This window comes from Engystomops pustulosus, chromosome 2 (assembly GCF_040894005.1).
Source record: "Engystomops pustulosus chromosome 2, aEngPut4.maternal, whole genome shotgun sequence".
In the NCBI taxonomy this organism is placed as follows: Eukaryota; Metazoa; Chordata; class Amphibia; order Anura; family Leptodactylidae; genus Engystomops; species Engystomops pustulosus.
In genome coordinates, this window is record NC_092412.1 from 213359690 (window position 1) to 213379530 (window position 19841).

Genomic DNA, 19841 nt, shown 5'->3' on the forward strand with positions numbered 1-19841 from the left:
GAGTAAGGCTGCATGCTCACTAACGCATGCCCGCAGTGCCGTAGCCCGGCGGGCACACATCGGCAAGCGGGAGAGTAGGAGGGGGTGAGCACGGCTCGCTCCCACCTCTCTTCATAGAAAATAATAGCTTGTTGCACTCACCGTACCAAGCCCTTACACCATACTGAGCCTATGCGCAATGTACGTCCCACTGGTGTCTGGATTCGGTACCCGACTAGCACAACTTTTTTTTTATTCTGCGCATATATATATATATATATATATATATATATATATAAAGAAAATATCACAATAAGCCCTGCTGTAATTGCTATGGTAGTAACCGTCTAGCGTTAATGGTTCTGTCGCTGCCCATTACTCAGTGGATGTCAATGACAAGGTCCAGTTTCTAAGCCCGGACACTACGCCATTCTGTTCCATCTCCACAGACACATTACACGAGGAACCATTTCTTCATTTTGCTCTTTTTTTTCGGGAAAACAATTGACAGATATATGTTGCTCTGTAGCCATCTGTCACTGTGCTACTAGTGAGCCGTTTCTCTCCATCCCTCCGTCGCTGTAGGATGTATGATGGCTTCTGTTCTATCCTCAGTATATAACACATTACTGCTGCTTCTCCATGTGTGAATCATCACCTTGGCCCAATATTCACTATTCGTTGTAGTAATCCTACCTCAGCTATGTTGTAATCTAGATAGATCCTTCAATTCCTCAATCAGACAGCAGTCGCCATCCCGCCTAGTTATTAAACATCATTTACCTCTGGTTCCCAGCTGCTGTGATAAAGCAGTAACATCCCCTCCCAATGGTCCATATTGTATAAATAGGACTGCTGGGCCACTGCCGTGCCGAGCCCAACTCTACTTGGACAAATATGGGTAAGACATTCTAATTTACCTTATGGATTCCTAATGTTCCTAAGGATCTGATCAATTTTCAGTTTTCTATATGACGCTTTATTAGTAGAGAGTTTTAATGTAGGGAGAAAATAAATCTGCATCAGGGATTTGGGTGCACTGTATCTCTATGTGAAGAAAATTTAAGGAGTCTTATAAGTCATGAAATTATGACAGAGACTATGCAATCTAACTTTGGGAAAGGATGGGCACCATAGTTTTTTGTGTTTTCATTTTTCACTCCCCACCTTTTTTATTTTTCCATGTGCAGAGCTGTGTGATTGTTTTCTGCGTAACAAATTGCACTTCAAAATGGTGGCATTAATTTTTAACACATCTAAGTATGTTTACACATTTAATATTGATTTCATTTTTTTTTATCTTTCTAGAGGTCCAAGGAAAGCATGGGCCACTTTTTCTCATTCTGGGTGTACTAGTTTGTGCTGGGTATGCATATAAGCTGGAGCTATCTTCAATATTAAACCTACAGAATAGCCACATGTTAAATGGAATCACCGAAGACGATATCCTCAACTATCCGAGTGCTGGTGAGTGCTATTAGGGAACTATGCAACTATTTGTCTGATCTTTGCTATTTGCCAACATTAAGTCCTTGTGCACATTAAGGCAGCAATCTATACAGGCAGTCCTCAGGTTACGTACAAGATAGCTTCTGTGGGTTCTTAAGATGAATTTGTATGTAAGTCGGAACTGTAATTATAATTGAACCACAGCCAGGGGCGTTGCTAGGGTAGCAAAAGATCCGGGGCACGGGCCCCAATGCATATGTACCAAATTTTCTGAACTGTCCACTCCTGTGCATAACCCCCTTAAATGTTCTTGCACCAACAATAACTGTACCTTTACAGTTACAGGAAACACAGGCGAAATCCCTACCTATTCCATTCACTGAATGCGGGTGACATGTCCTCACATTGTACCTGTTCTATATCTTCTGCATTAGGCCTGGTGTCACCATGTATCCTCTTTGAGCAACGCGTTGTACCTGTGTGGTTTACCACAAACACATCTTATGTTATTCAGTTTCTTCTTGTCCCTACATCCCGCCTCCCCCACAGTGTCATCCTGCTGCTTCCCCTAAAACTCTGTAACAGTATTTTTAAGCACCAGTGTCAGTATACAAATAATGCTTCCTAGTAAAATTGCCCCCATTCCAGGCCCTACACCATAAAAAGCCCTCTTTACAAATCCTGAGCTGTATAACACCCCCCCCCTCAGTGTGGCCCCCACAATTTATAATGTGGGACATTGTGGCAGTATACAGGCAGTCCCCGGGTTACGTACAAGATAGGTTCTGTAGGTTTGTTCTTAAGTTGAGTTTGTATGTAAGTCGGAACTATGTATTATATAATTGTAATCCCAGACAGAATATTTTTGGTCTCTGTAACAATTGGATTTTAAAAATGTTGGATTGTCATAAGAACCAAGATTAACACTAAATCTTCATTACAGACACCTGTGATAACTGTTATAGCTGTTTATTGTAGCCTAGGACTAAAGTACAATAAGTTACCAATATCCAGAGTTCCGTTTGTAACTAGGGGTCGTCAGGTGTTCTTAAGTAGGGGACTGCCTGTACTGTCCTGATTTTGGCTCCCAAACTTAGTAATGACCCACGCGCATTAAAGGGAACCCGTCACCACTTTTGCACATATACTTCCAGTGCATATCAGAAAAATGACTGTAATTATGGTACAGGGACCCACTGGAAGGTAATTTTTGGTGATATGAAGAGGACTTGTAACCCTTTATCAGCAGGCATTGTTAGTCAGGGGGGTTAAAATCTGGTGACAGGTCCTCTTTAACTCCACATTCACTTTTAGACACTGTACACTAGCCACATTTTATAATGAACCATCTAATTACCTGTCCTAGTATATGGTCCCATACATTACATTATGCCTCTCTCTTGTGTCACTTGCACTTAATTGACACCCATTGTGCCACCCACCCATTAAATGTTACATACATTTGGCCTATGTGCTATAATGCCACCCACTTAATTCTTGTATACCCCACCTAATTCCCTCTCACTGTGACTCCTAACCTCCTAACACTAACAAATGCCCCCTCAAAGACCCTACACTTTACGCCCCATAATTGTGGTCCCCTCCCCAATTGGTTTCTTCTTCCTAATAATCCCCTTCCCCGATTGTGGCTCCTGTCCTAATATTGCCCACTTAAAAGGAACTCCTACCTAAAAGTGCCTCATTCTTTAGTCCACATTCCTTAGTGTTGCCCCCAAACTCCTCAGTAATGACCGGTTTATTGCCCACAGTCAATGTAAAATGCCCACAGTAATTCCCCGGAGGCTACAGTATTACCCACACTCTACATTAATGCCCCCCAGTCCAATAATGCCCCCTCTATATAGAAATTCCCCCTCTATATAGAAATGCTCCCCTAATAAAGTAATGCACCCAGTCCACAGTAATACCCTCTTTATATAGAAATGCTCCCTTTATAAAGTAATGTTCCTAGTCCATAATAATCCCCCCTTATAAAGTAATGCCCCCAGTCTACATTAATGCCCCGATATAAAGTAATGCCCCCAGTCCACAAAATGCCCCTAGTCCACATAATGCCCCTTGTTCACAGTAATGCCCCCAGTTCACATAATACCCCCAGTTCACATAATGCCCCCTGTCCACATAATGCCCCCTGTCCACTATAATGCCCCCTGTCCACGTAATGCCCCCTGTTCACAGTAATGCCCCTAGTCTACATAATGCCCCTTGTTCACTATAATCCCCCCAGTCCACAGTAATGCCCCCTGTTCACAGTAATGCCCCCTGTTCACAGTAATGCCCCCTGTTCACTATAATGCCCCCAGTCCACATCATGCCCCCTGTTCACATAATGCCCCCTGTTCACAGTATTGCCCCCATATAAAGTAATGTCCCCAGTCCACAGTAATGCCCTTAGTCCACATAATGCCCCTTGTTCACTGTAATGCCCCTTGTTCACTGTAATGCCCCTGTTCACTATAATGCCCCCAGTCCACATAATGCCCCCTGTTCACAGTATTGCCCCCATATAAAGTAATGCCCCCAGTCCACATAATGCCCCTTGTTCACAGTAATGCCCCCAGTTCACATAATGCCCCCAGTTCACATAATGCCCCCTGTCCACTATAATGCCCCCAGTCCACATAATGCCTCCTGTCCACTATAATGCCCCCAGTCCACAGTAATGCCCCCAGTCCACATAATGCCCCTTGTTCACTATAATCCCCCCAGTCCACATAATGCCCCCTGTTCACAGTAATGCCCCCAGTCCACATAATGCCCTTAGTCCACATAATGCCCCCTGTTCACATAATGCCCCCTGTTCACTATAATGTCCCCAGTCCACATAATGTCCCCAGTCCACATAATGCCCCCTGTTCACATAATGCCCCCTGTTCACAGTATTGCCCCCATATAAAGTAATGCCCACAGTCCACATAATGCCCCTCGTTCATAGTAATGCCCCCTGTTCACTGTAATGCACCAGTCCACATAATACCCCTTGTTCACAGAAATGCCCTTTATCAAGTAATGCCCACACTGTTAACTAATAAACAAAAAAAATCACGAATACTCACCTGTCTTCCCTGCTTATCCTGTCTTCTGTGCAGGACGATCGGCGGTGACGTCATCACATCGCGTCTCCTGCTCCCGGCTGCTGTTTTGAGTTGCAGGAAGCAGGAGACGCAATGTAGTCACATAATCACGTCTTCTGCTCAGTGTAGTGCTGCGCGGAGCTGACGGCTCCGCGCACCATTACTCTACCCATCTCTGTCTGTGTCCTGATGACACAGATAAAGATGAGAGTGGAAAAATCTCCCTGGACAGCGGGACCGGTGACCTGCTGATCTGGGGAGATCCGGGACACCGGGCAAAAGATCCGGGGCACGAGCCCCGAATCTTTTGACCTAGCGACGCCCCTGACCACAGCCAAAATTTTTGGTCTCTGTGACAATTGGATTTTTAAAATTCTGGGTTGTCATAAGAACCAGATTTAATAATAAATCTTAATTGCAGACACCTGTGATAACTGTTACAGCTGATCATTATAGTCTGGGACTAAAGTACAGTCAATTACCAACATGGAGAGGGCCGTTTGTAACTAGGGGCCGTCTGTTAGTCATGTGTTAAGTCTGGACCGTCTGTACTTTGTTGTTGGAGGTCTCTTTGTCATAGGTCTGTGAACTCTGCTCAATGATTGTAGTAAAAACTGAGCTGCAAACACAGGAAGGCTCATTAGGACAATTTTAAAAGGAAGGAAGTCAAGGATAGTAAATATATGAAGATTACCACAGTCATGGTGCCTGCATTTATAAGTAAGCATCCCTGGTTTATTATGCTTGATTTCAGATTAGGCCGGCTCATTGGGAGACTTAGACTTCTATGTCTATTTTTGGAGCTCTTCTGCCCATCAAAATAATTAAAGTGGCTTTGGACTTTTTATAAATGTTCTTATGATCTCCTTTCTGTTTGGGGTTTTTTTTTTCTATAAAGAAAGGCCTGAAAAAGTCTCAAAATGCATAAAAAGTCCAAGCAGGGGACTGGAGTAACTATGAGACTTTTATGGGATTTTTTGCAAAAGTCCCAAGTCATGAATCTGGCTTTGCAAGTTGTTGCAATAGCAGTAGTTTTATGTTTACGCCAGATTAATGAAGAGATGGAAAAGAGAAAAGAGATGAAACATTTTAACAGTGAAAAGTCCCAAAAAACCTCAATGTCACTTTTTGAGACTTTTTAAAGCCAAAAAGCCCAGGAAAACCAATGATAAATATCCTCTTATATCTGTATGACAATGAAGGATCATTGTAGCAGGAAGAATGAAACCTATAGTATTTTTGACACTTAAAGGGGTTGTCCCATCGTTTGGACATTGGACCGCCTGTTCTCATGATCTATGGGGGTCCAGACTAGTTAAAATAATTGGTCCTGTCAATATTAATCTTTCAGCTGGACGCTAGTTTACAAAATCTTATAAAGTTAGATCATGCCACCAAATGTTATGTGTTGCCAGGTCACAGTCATGTGCCATCACATTATGAAATGGAAATACTTCTTTAGCACGCGTTACACTTTCCGTGCAGATTTTACATACAGATTTTGGTGCAGAAAATCTGCAACCTAATACAGAAGCAATAAATTAAGAGTACTGAAGACAATTCTTTTTTCCTGTGCGGATCTTGTTGCTCAGTGCGGAAAATAAAATGATTATCAAGTTTCTTCTTGTGCGTCCTCGCTGATTTTTCCATGTATACTTTTTACATTTAAGTCTATGGGAGAGTGAAAAGCTGCATCAAATCTGCATCAACATGTGTTTTTCATGAAGAATTCCCTCAGCCTAATGGGATGGGAAAAAAGAGGAAAAAAAAGCACACGGAAAGGCTGCATGAAAAAACACACAAGAAAGCAATATTAATAGTCAAATCTTCATGAAATTCGCCAGAAAAACACACATAAAGCCACACCTATTGGATGTGGATTCTCATGCAGATTTTCCACATGACAATACACAACGTGTACAGATAGCCTTAAAGGGAGTTTCCATGCTAAACAAAATGTATCAATGCTATGGATAGGTCATCGTCATCGGGATTGTATAGCCAGAAAAATTACCTCTTTTTGTTATTACAGTGCAACATACAGAATTCTACTTTGAGTACCATGATTGTCATCAGAATCTTCTCTAGGGCAGTGTAGGAACAAACCCCTAGATACATACTAGCACATATTTGTCAAATTATATCCGGAGGGATATCAGTTGCAGAATTGTTGTATAATACAATTTTTCTGTTGGGAGCGCTGGCAGGCCGGTCATGAGGATTACACCACAAGCCTCACCAGTCTGGTCTGTTGTGCAGGACAGTGGCAAGATCTCAAAACTTCCATTTTTTTATACCTATTTAGGGTAAAAATTAATCTAGATTTGGATACAGATTAACAGTGATACTATACGCATTTCGGAGTAGCAATCACAGATCATTGTGAAGGGACCCTGCGGCTCTGTAATATGGAGTCATAGGCACTCATCATATGGCATATGGAACATATGAAGCTTTTATAAGCAGAAATGTTATACTTCTTATTGATGTGTCATATATTTATTGACAGGTACAAATTATCCTCAGAGCTGCACTGCAATAAAGGGTGGAAAAAGTGGCCTTTATGTGGTTGAGCCAGTACCAAACAAGCGCCTGTTGGTATGGTGTGAACTTGGTGGGGAAGATGGAGGCTGGACCGTTATTCAAAAGAACTGTCATAGAAACCCAAGAATCTGGGATACTACCTGGGATTGCTACAAGAAAGGCTTTGGTGATCTAAAAGCTGACCATTGGCTGGGTAATGAGCATATCCATTTACTCACCACTGAACGGCTACACCATGCCCGTTTTCGCCTACGCTCTGCAGCTGGAATACAGCACCTGGCCAACTATGACTCCTTCTCACTAGAAGGCGAAACCCAATGCTATAGGATTAGGTTGGGACGGTACTCAGGTAATGCTGGTGATGCCATGACATCTGGGGAGCCCAGTGCAGGACATGACAATATGAAATTCTCAACACGTGATCGAGACAATGATTTATCACAGTCTAATTGTGCACACATTGGTGGTGGTGGATGGTGGTATGACAACTGCCGGTTCGCTAATCTAAATACTGGTGGGGGCATTTACTGGCAACAACTATGCAGAGGAGATTGTCAATCAAGTGATATTCTTATACAGCCAGTTGAAATCTGTTCAGAAGGAGATGGTGATGGTGGAGATGGGGGTGATGGAGGTGGAGGTGATGGTGGTGGAGGAGATGGAGGTGATGGTGGAGGAGGAGATGGAGGTGACGGTGGTGGTGGAGGAGATGGAGGTGATGGTGGTGGTGGAGGAGATGGAGGTGATGGTGGTGGAGGAGATGGAGGTGACGGTGGTGGTGGAGGAGGTGACGGTGGTGGTGGAGGAGATGGAGGTGATGGTGGTGGTGGTGGTGGTGGAGGAGATGGAGGTGATGGTGGTGGAGGAGGAGATGGAGGTGATGGTGGTGGAGGAGGAGATGGGGGAGGAGAAGATGGTCCAACGCCAAACCCATGTTAATGTTATAAACCCACATGTACCTTATAATATGGCTTTAGAAATTCTTCTCTATAACTGCTGGATGGATTCTTCTATTATGTTCTAACTTTATATTTGAAAACTTTTCAATAAAAAGGAAATCGGAAAAATAAATATTTTCTTTCTGAAACAAAAGCAGAAGACTTATCTCTTGTGGATATTGCTATTCATGCTCACATAACACATCCTTATGGCACTCCTTTTTCTCACTATTAATGATCATGCTCGGATCCAGAGATTCATTATTTGGGTATTAACTCAATTTTTGTAGATAATGCTGGGATATTCAGAATCCATTATTCATGATTATTATGTCTAATGAAGCCTATCACTCTCTAGACGTTGTTATGGCTGTTACAGAATCAACAGTCAGCATAACGCTAACATATGCATTTGCCATTCAAGTGTCTTGTGCATATTGCAATGCTATTTGAAGAAGCCAAGTATAATTATAGACGGCAAGATGGTATCAGCTAAAGTGAAGGCGCTAATCTGTCCTCTGAGTTAAGATTTGGATTTAGGTCGAAGAATCATTTGAGTGACACTCATGTTATTAGTAGCTGGCTCGTATGAGGTGATGTGCTCTAGTTCTGTCTACCAGTTACAACATCACTTCTACCTCTGTAATCATCCAGGCCCCTCATGAAATACTTTTAGATTACATAGTTAACATAGGTGAAGAAGTATGTGGTCAGAATACACAAAATATGCAATTAAAACAATAAATCACAAATATCACCAACCGCCAAATAAAAAAACTGATTGGTGCAGAAACACGAACTGCATAAAAAACCTCAAAAATATTTTCAGTAATGACTTCTACCCAATCTAGTATCCTGCATAGGTCTTCCTTGAGGGTGTGCAGAGGGTAACCCAAGCCAAGGAGACTAAGAAGACATCTCAAGAACATTGATGCTCCTAGAAGATCAGCTACTGTCTACTCCCAGGGTTGGCTAAAGGATTTAGTAGGCCCCTGGGCGACAGAGCCTCAGTAGGCCCCTTTTCAGTGAACTCACGTGGCAGCATTAAAAATTCAGGAACTAAAACAGTCTCCTGTTCCCTAAAATATTCCCCAGTTTAACGTACCAAACAGCTCCCTCGTAGTTATTTTATATAAAGCCCCCCTCACCCCTACGAATTCATTAGATACAGCCCCCCTCACCCACATGGATTCCTTTTGTACAGCCTTATGTGGGCCCTCAGCAGCTCTGGGCCCTAGCACTTACCCGGGTATGCCCAGTGCTGGCACCGGCCCTACTCCTCATATGAACCTCCAATAGACCTGACCTTGCTTGTAAGACTAGATCAGGAGCGCTACCCCAACTTGGTGGACATGATATAAAACGAACATGAAAACAGACAAACAGTAAATGGAATTTCATTTACTAAAAATTCTAGACAACAGATTATTTGTCACTTTAGACCAGAGTTAGGCTACATTCACATCACATAATTAGTCCTTCCCTGAGTGACTTAAATGTACTTATATGGACAGTGACATATCTCAGGACCTTCTAGTGGAGGTTAGAGATGGATGCCATACAGTTGCATCCGTCCCCAATAGGCTATTATGCCCTTTGCTAAGCAGCAGGAAGTCGGATGGAGTGATGCAGCTTGCTTCCGGTGTTCTACAACCTGTAAGAGAAATTAAAAAGATGTGTGTACAGATGTCAAGTTTGTGTTTTAGGATTAATGGGTGGCATGCACCCAAATCATCATCTTTGCAGAGCTCTATGTTTAACCCAATTTTTTATGCTGAGGTCTGAAACTGGCTGCAGCCTAGACCTGCCCTTGAACCACATGTCACAGAAAACAAGAATTACTGCAGCCAGAACTAGTTAGAGAGTGCTGAAATGAAGGGCTCACCCCTTCATTTCAGCACTCTCCAACTTGTTCTGGCTGTTTTGGATATTTGGGGCCCATTTACTTACCTGGTCCAGCGAGTTCACCGAAAGTGTATTGTCCGACTTAAATGCATTCACTAAGATCGTGTGCCCGATATCCTGCATGTGTCATTTCCCCGCTCAGGTCCGCCGTAGTTCACCTTCTTCCTGGTGCATGTAAATCTAGCATGAAAGCCAGCGCAGCCGCGCCACAATCCAATTGCGTGCAACACAATCCCAGCGCATACCCCTGTTAAATACCTACCAAAGCCGTGCAAAACCCGAAAACTGTGCAAAGTCCAACGATAGTGCAGCGTGCGACCGTTAGTAAATAAGCCCCAATGTTTTAATGTTTCATTTTATTAATACAATGCCTTTAAATTAGCAGAGTTTGAGCTGAGCATTATAAAAGGTAATTTTAATGTATGTACAGTATATAATATATGGGAAGCACTGAAGGCCTTCACAATCAATGTATTCAGTTATTTTATGCCCAGATGTAACAGTCTCTTGAGATTTTACAGCACTGGGCTAAAATTATAATGCTGGATGTCAGAAGTCGTGCTTATGGTGCTCAAGTCTGGAGTTTATACATATTTATGAGTGAATGTCAATGGCAATCTTTATTGCAACAAGGCCATATTCCTCCTCGCTAACCTCAATGTATGAGCTCACCAAGAGAATCTTCAGTTCAGGTCACTGTTGGATTTAGTCTATATACGAGTATATATATAGTATATAGTATTTTGACTATAGTCTATACATATATTATACTATATATACTATATAGTATACTGTATGTATATATAGTATATGTGCACATATTGTTCTTCTAAATAGGAGTTACAGTAAAGTCATTACAAGTGCTGGTGTCTGATAAATATCCCCCATTAGGTAAAAGGTCAGAAATTTAGCGCAACTAGTTTTTTTCCTGCAAGAGTGGAATAGAGGGAATTTGTGCCTATATTTGACTGTGCCTTTTTGAAAATCCCTACTTCATTAATCTGTCCAGCACATCTGTTTCAACAAAAATTTTATTAAAAATCACGCAAAGTCAAGATACAACAGGGAGCACCAGTACTGGGTGCGTACAATGAGGGGGTCACAATAATTAGCCATATATTTTATACTTCCAAGCAAAACTCAACTTCAAACTGGTTGTAATCTATAACACTTAGTTCAACAGTGTCATTCTGAACCCGTATATTGCTGAGACTAGATGGTATGTCCCAACATAGAAGTTTATTACAGATGAGCTGAAACTGCAGGTGAAACTCGGCCATAGACAATCATCAACAGGGCATAAAAGGACAGCAAATAGACACACAGGTGTCACGGTTCGGATGGGTGACAGAAAGCCTCTATGTGAAGAGCCTGTGGACTCCCTGGACCACCGTGGGGGATGATGGTACTAGCCCCAACACGGGACCAGAGTCTAAGTGGCCCCTGGTCTTTGCCAGAGCCCGCCACATAGCGGGATGGTCTTGCTGCGGTGGGGTGCCCCCAGGTCGTTCCACGGCTGCAACTAGGCCCGCGGTGGCAGCCAAGGTAGGGAAGCAGGAAACAGGAGCCACGGGATGTCACAGGAACCACAGGGACAGATCATCGGAGTAGGAGCCAGACACAGGAATGGACCTCGGCAGGGCAGGACCTTGGTTGGATGGCAGGACCACGGCTGGATGGCAGGACCTCGTCTGGATGGCAGAACCTAAGCTGAATGGCAGGACCTCGGCTGGATGGCAGGACCTCAAAGAACACACTCAAAGGGCTTCACTTCAGGGAACTGACTTGAAGATCTGGCAGTGAGTGAAGGGAGGTGCCGGATTATAAGGGTGAGCCGGATTAGCCAGCGCCAATAAGGGGGACACTGGCTCTTTAAATCCAGAAACATCACGCGTCCGGAAACATCAGGAAGCAGGCTCGTGAAAGGGGTGAGTCAGAGTCCAGGGACAGGGTAGGCGCATAGCGGAGCACGGGGGCACCTGTGACATAGGTCCGGGCGCCGTGTGGCACAGCAGAGCACCCATGACAACAGGGGAAAGGGTACAAAAACAAGGTCAGGTTGACTCATCCCCCATACAAAGCAAGAAATATATTAAATACTGTCGGGGTCATTTACTAAGGGCCCGATTCGCGGTTTCCCGACGTGTTACACGAATATTTCCGTTTTGCGCCGATTTTCCCTATATTGCCACAGGATTTTGGCGCACACGATCGGATTGTGGCGCATCGACGCCAGCATGCACGCGACGGAAATCAAGGGTGTGGCCAAATGGTAACCCGACGGATTTGGAAAAACCGCCGCATTTACAAAAAAAAATTGGTCGCACGGGCCATACTCACATGCACCACGATGAAGACGATGAACTCCGGGGCACCTCGGCGGACTTCGGCGCAGCAGCGCCACCTGGTGGACATCGGGCGCAGGACCTTCATGAATTGCTGGAAGACCCGAATGCTCGTCAGAGAAGCTGCCGCTGGAACGCGAATGGACCGGGTAAGTAAATGTGCCCCTGTATGTCCATCTCAGGATATTACCGATATTAGTAGATATTAGGGATCCAGTGGGAAAGCAGCCTTTTTTGCTTTCCAAGGGTTCTATATTTTGTCAAATTTATCTATTATCTGTCAGCAGACTGCTTAAGTGGTCATTAAGCCTGATCCATGTTAGTTTAGTGGTTACATATATAAACAGAATTGTGAGTGATTTCCAGTGTCATTTAGCAAAGCAATCACTGGATCTACTGGGGGAGGAATCCCGTTAGGGAATGTATCAGGATAATTAGCTCTGTATATAGAAACTATAGAAAAAGTGAGTTTGATCCCCAAGTAGGGTAACGCACTAGTGGCCCAGGAGAACTCAAAATTTAACTGGATTAGTTTGACCATTTCCAGGGCTAGTCCTCAATTTAGTGTGACTGATTTTTGGTTATTAACCTACAGTCCTGAAATCTGACCAAATTTATCCAACACAATGCAGAGGTTTGGGAGAAACATGAAAGGGGAACATGAGGATATTGTCCGCGAATAGCGCACATTTATGTTCATCGGTGCCCTCCGTAATGCCCTTGATATCAGGTTTTGATTCAAGTTCAAAAACGGCTATTTAGTTATGGCAAATAATGCCGGGGAAAGAAGGAAACCCAGACTAGTCCCCCTTTTTATATAGAGAGGGTCAGACAGATAACCCTTGATGCTCAGACAGGCCAAGGGTGTAAAATACAAACTTCCCATGAATGCCAGAAAATGCTTCCCAAATCCCATGTAATGGAGGACAAACCTCAGGTGTCCAGCACATCTGGACTGACATAATAAATCTGGATTAAACTTTAAAGTGAAAAGTTGAGTGGGTTGACCAAATTTGACAAAAATTGGCAGATATGACAGTGGGTGTCGGTAGGAGTCTTTTGTGGCTTTTTGGCAAAAGATAACTCTGTTTTAAAAATAACTTGTAACCAGATTTACACTAATAAACCATAGCACTATGCTAACTGTTACCCACACTATATACCACACATATGGTTATTGTCGGGGAATCCCAGCACTTTTTATTTTGTGCCTGTTCAATAGATTTAGAGGGCATTGGCGCCATAAAACCCTCAGTTTTCTGACACTCACAACTTATTAATTATTTGGCACTCAGTTTGGGTGCAGCTTTTAAATCCCAACACTTTTCTTTACACTTTTTGGCACATTTTTTATCAAATAATCAGTCAATTAAAAACAATGGTAAAATCAGACGGCTAAGAAATGCATAGTTCCTATACCCAAAAAATGAACTTTGTAACCCTGCCTGGCACCCTGCCAGAAGGACTTCTTGCAAACTCCTGGCTGCAGGGCATCTTCTAGAGGACTGATACCCTGGCCACCATTCTACCAATAGGACAAAAAGGACAAAACACCAGAAATAAAATAAAATTACACCATTACAGATTCTCACCAGTCTGAACTTCTGTCTAGTAAATACTCTAAAAATGATACGCTCCAAAAAATCTTCTACTGGCCTTGCCATTGTTTTACCTATTGTGACAATAATGTAGACATTTTCAGAGCATTTACTATTCATCTGCTCAGCTGCTTTCTTACCTTATATCTCAGTTGGTGTCCATTTATCTGTGGGATCGCTGGGTACCAGTTTTTGCTTCCCCATTGATTTCGCTGTTCATGGTAGAATTGCTTAATGACTACAGTAAGATCTTATTTTTTTCTTGTCAAAGAACTAAGATGAATCTATTCATTTTCGTAGGACTGTTACATTAGTGCCACACAGGAAAGGTCGGTCTTCTCAGGGGGAGATCTCAGCTTTTAAAAAGGAACTGGAACTTGTATTTCAAAGTGTCTGAAGAAAGGTGATACAGTGAAAATGGCTTTATAGAAATTGCTTGTAGAGAGAGACGTAAAGTACAATGGCTGGGCTCAAAAGACTAACATTGGAATTTCAGGGGAATTATGTAATATTATGAAGTGGCTCTCTGTTTTTTGAAAGTAGAGGATGTGCTAAATGCATGTAATGTCCTCTGTAATAATAAGAGGAAGAAGAGGATCACGCAGTGCTCGCAATTGCTGTCTGCTCCATAGAAATGAATTGATCAGAATGGACATATGCAGCCGTCTGCTCCATTCATCTCAGGGAGCGACTAGTGGCCCAGTGGATGAACCTCAGACCCCATCGGACCCGTTGTTCATCACTGAAATCCCCACTGATCCTAATCCTGTATAATACCGTCACACTATGACCACTACCATTACCACTTAATAATGAATGAATAATACCACCCTAATGATGAACCCTGTATAATACTGCCAGACCGTGACAAATAACATTACCACTCAATAAGGCCATACTAAATATAAAAATGTTTTAAAAATGTTTTAAAAATAAATAATAAATCTGTTGAATTGTGGCAAACACTGTCATTGACAGTCTGTAAATTACGGACTGTGCAGAGTCCTGTGGCATGGACCAACATCACTGCTGGGGATGGAACTCCTTACGTGCAGGGGCGTAACTTGAGGGGGTGCATTTGCAACACCCTCGCCGATGCAAGGTAGAGGAGTGGTTGCGAATACGTCCCATCATGTAGCTTACAGCCTGTGTAGGGTCTGATCAGCCCCACAGCAAGTCACTACATCACACTACATAGTCCTTATAGGACACAGGGGAACATTGCAGTGGTATATCCTGCCTGGTAAGGCAGGAGTTAAGTGTTTTGTCTGATGTAATGTGTGTCAGCCAATCACATGTGTTACACACTGTTTCTGTGAGCTGAGATGTAAGCTGAGATGTAATTGGTGGAGTAGCCACCACCTGACCAGGGGGAGTAACAAAACCCCTGTTGAGGAAATTTCTAGAAGCAGAAGAAGAAAACACTTCTAGAGAGCAGTCAGACCCAGGAGTCTGCAGAAGCAGACTGGAGTTACTCCAGTACAGACTCTGAGGAGTCTGTGCAGCCAGCATACCAGACCAGAGCATGAAGAGCCTAGCCCCTGCCTTAATAGTGGAACTAATAGCTAGTATAGTGAGGAAAGGGGTTTCATCCTACCTTTAAGGGTGATACCTGAAGCAACCCAGGACAAGCTGAAGCATCCTTCCAGGACACAGCTACCTCCCAGCCTGCCCCCTGCATTCAGGCTGGCGCTCTACATCCTGTGGCTCCCTCCAACTGCATCTCAGCACTCCACTACTCTGTTAAGGCACGTTGCTGCGGTTCCTGTCGGTTCCAATAAAGAACTGTAAGTTGTTTTTGTTCAACCTCTGCCTCCGTCTGGTCCCTGCTACTACGGCTGTCACCATCACGGGCACCCTGTCCACCACACAGAGACCCATACTCTAGACACCAAAGGGTTGCCCCAGGGAGATCCGCTATAGCAGCCTCTCCCTCATCATTTCTTGCCATCACCACCCTGCTGGAGACCTGCCAGGCTGTAGGACAGCCCTCCGGTTCCCCATACCAAGCACCGTGACACTAGCGTGCCTAGGCCGCAACCGCCAGCCACTCAGGTACTGCGGGCCCTGGCTGACTCCAGGCCCCGAGAAAAGGCTAGGCCCCGGTGGGGAATGTTGCACATTCACAACTGGGCCCAAGAGGCTTAGGGGGCCCAAGAGGAGTCACTTTCCCATATGAGAAGACTAGTACTATAATCCATACATTATAGTCTGGGGCCTGACACAGACCTTGCACTGGGGCCCATTAGATTCAAGTTACTCCACCGAATCTATGATGTAAGAGTTCCTGCTTCTTTACTAAACAGCAGTGGTGAAACTATAATCGCATCTAGACTGTCGTCACGAACCACCAACAGCAGTGTAAAACTTCCTTTATGGTTGAACTAACTTTGACACTACACTGCAGAATTTGCCTACTTGGTGTCTTCGGCTCCTAACATCACATTTGCACACCGCGCCCCTAAAAATAAACTATAACCTTAGAAATAAGTTAGAGTTCTCTGGAGCAGCCAATAAGATAAAATTTTAATTCTAAAATATACACATGTAAGATGTAGGCTAGAATGTGATTGGATACTGTGATTTAGATTTATTTAGATGTGTAAGGGTTTTTGTGGTATAAATACTTAAAAACTATATAATGGTTTTATCTACTCTATGCACAAAAACACATCTAATATAAAATAAGATAAAGAAGAGACAATGGCATAATCAAATGACTCATGCTTTACCAGCTTCCACTATAAATTCCTCTGCCACAAAAGGCTTACATGTTCTCTTCTCAGTAACGTGATTGCTACTCTTATGTGGAAATTAGCAGCGTGAACTGAGACTCTTGTCTAATTAATCTGCATTCCTAAGTATTTCTTCTCATTGTATATGTGCATGATGATTGTGAGAAAGATTGTAAGAAATTGCCCTAAACCTAGTATGTGGGAACAAGGATGGCACTTTTTTTTTCAGCAGAAGACATTGGAGACACAGTTTGGGCTTTGGAAAAGCAATTACTTGTTATCACAACTAAAAAATGTAGTTTTAGTTTAATTTTCTTTTACGAATTTTGGTTACCTTCAAGTGATATCTATAACTTATATTGTGACGTGAGACCTGTTTCCTCTAGGACTGCGTTCACACTGGTGAAATGTCTTCCATTTCTAACTGACGCCATGACGTTGCAGATTTGACTAATGGATCCCATGATTTCTTTGTGCTCCATCATGTTCCATCGGGGATTTCCATCATTCTGAGGGCAGGTATATCACTGTGTAATGTCCTGCTCTTGCTGTCAAGACTTTGAGTGAACCCTTAAAGAGCCAAAATGTTATCAAATTATTGATTTAATCCACAATCATATAAATCTATGTTGGTTGTCCTCGTATAACATTAGAGGAGAAATGCTGATGGCATCAACAATCAGCACAGGGGAATATATTAGGAGGGAGAGGGCAGGGGGGGATCACCCATATTCCTCAACTACAATGAACTCAATGGGGGGGAATGCATCAATCCTCCCAGATTGTGGCATAAATTGCACCAAAATGTCTTAAATGCCTTTTATTTGCTTTTCCTACATTTGCTTTTGACTAAGGAAAGTGACTTTTGGAAAGGGGGCATGGGTAGGCAGGAACTATGGCGGGAAAATTAGAATGGTGCACCAAAGATTGTGGAAGAAAGTTTAGGTCAATTAAACATAGCTGTAGAGTAGAACTCAACACTCTTAGGGTTCAGTCACATGGCCCTCTGCGGGGACGTACATGCAGCCGCATATACATCCCCATAGACGGCAATAGCGGTACGGTGGCGATACGGTGCCACACATGTGTGGCACTGATCCAGGCTGCACACCGCAAAAAGATAGAGCATGCTCTATCTTTCTGTGAGTGTGCGGCCGTGCACTGCTGTTTTCTATGGATGGAGGAGGGGCCACCTCCTCTCCAGCACACGTCGGTATATCCACACGGTGGGCATACTGTGTGTGAATGCACCCTTAAACTGTGCCAGAATTCATTATCACAGTGATGAATCTGGCACTTCAATAGATGAGTATTGTCCAACTGTATTGTTGGACCATGCAACACATTCATGAATTCCCCCCTATGAAGTGAGGCCAGTGGGATACAACTGTGGTTGTGAATCGTGGACTGTGCACTGCCTGGATTTCATAGACTAAGCACAGTAGAGAAGTCAGGACTCCGGCTTCATAGTGATATGTGATGTGAGGAGTTAGTTCATCCTTCCCTAATGTAACCAATACAGTTTGGTCCTGCTGTTTAACGGGAAAGAAGAAACTACTTGGATTATATCTCGATGAACCTTATGCCAAAGTGCTGCTGGATTTCACATGATGCAGGGATGCTGCAGCTCTACCTCTGCTCTCACATGAGGTACATAATGGGAATTACAAAACTTCTCTGCAGGGAATTCCCTTCATAGGGGCCCTTCTGGGACAGGGGGCCTTGGACAATTAACTGATTTCATCTACAGTGGTACACCTTAATAGAAGAAATCGGTAGCACCAAAGAAAATCATATTGGGGGTCATTTACTAAGGGCCCGATTCGCGTTTTCCCGACGTGTTAACCGGATATTTCCGATTTGCGCTGATTTTCCATCTATTGCCCCAGGTTTTTGGCGCACGAGATCGGATTGTGGCGCATCGGCGCCGGCATGCACGTGACGGAAATCGGGGGCTTGGCAGAATGAAAACCCAACGGATTCGGAAAAACCGCCGCATTTTAAAAAAAAAATTGTCGCTCAGCACGCGCTTACCTTCACTCAGCCTGGCTCGGTGTACTCCAGTGCGTTCCGATGCTCTTCAGTGCAGCAGCGACATCTGGTGGACGGCAGAGGAACTGCCTTAGTGAATCGCCGGAAGACCCGAATCCACTGCAGAGAACGCACAGCTGGATCGCGAATGGGCCGGGTAAGTAAATATGCCCCGTTGTCTATAACTTTCAGTTATACCTTCATATGATTATTATTTATTTATTTTGCTATGATTAAAATCATGTATTTTATTTCCTAAATGTACAGGAGGAATACCAGAGCAATGACGCAATGCAGAATTCTCAGAATTCAGAATTGTTTTTTCATAGGAAAGGTCCACTTATGTTATGCATCCTGCCTATGGCTACGCCTGATCTGTACTGAATTCACTTAAATAGTTTGCAGCACGATTATTCTCTACAAACTGCCTGTGTAGATGTGGTATCTCTTCACAGTATGGACACTGCAGGGTGATAATATTGGGGCATGTTTTTATACAGGCAATAAACACAGATGGAAGGACAGTTAACTTATTATTTATTCTTTTTTTTAAAAAAACTATTAGCTCTAAAAGGAACTATAACATTGCTGATACTGATATCTACAAGAAATGTATATAGAAGGTTAGGTGTTTCTCACTAGTAGTTCTTAGAAAATTGTAGTTTTTTTCATTTTGGTTTATTTAGGTTCTTCTAACCAAGTGTTTAGAGATTGGACCAACACCTTCATCAGGTAAGTACACCAATGCATTTATCAATACGGAAAATCAAACCAAAACAACTATAATGTATTTAATGGTCACTAACATTTTTACCAAACTGCAGATATCCTTGACTACAAGAAGATTTTGAATATATTTCATCAGAGCAAACTGCTTCCTTTTCCAAGCTTATCCTCCCTTCTAATCTGCTTTTCACTGTCAAACTTATACAAGGAAACAAGGTTTGACTGTCAAGTAAATACAACAGAAACTTATATATGTGTTAAAGCAAACCTGTCTCCAGGGACCTCATTTTTACTAAAGACAGGTTGCAGAAGCCCATTACAGCTTTAGTGCAAATATGCATTTCTGCCTTATCTAAGCATTTGCATGACAATATAATTGTGTTGAATGGGGGGGGGGGGCATGAGCTGAGGATACTGCAGCACAGACAAGTCACATGTTGTTTTTTGAAATGCATCCAAATCAAAGCTCAACCCCTGGGACTACACAGAGGATTCT

The 19841-nt window shown here is 43.1% G+C and overlaps 1 protein-coding gene across 1 annotated transcript; it reads left to right on the plus strand.

The window, feature by feature from the left end:
• Positions 1-876: 876 nt before the first annotated feature.
• LOC140117089 (fibrinogen-like protein 1-like protein) lies at positions 877-8159 on the plus strand. Its single transcript, XM_072133523.1, has 4 exons — positions 877-880; positions 1288-1446; positions 7033-7833; positions 7918-8159. Exons 1-4 carry the CDS (start codon positions 877-879, stop codon positions 8004-8006), a joined length of 1053 nt encoding a protein of 350 aa, XP_071989624.1. The 3' UTR covers positions 8007-8159.
• Positions 8160-19841: the final 11682 nt, after the last annotated feature.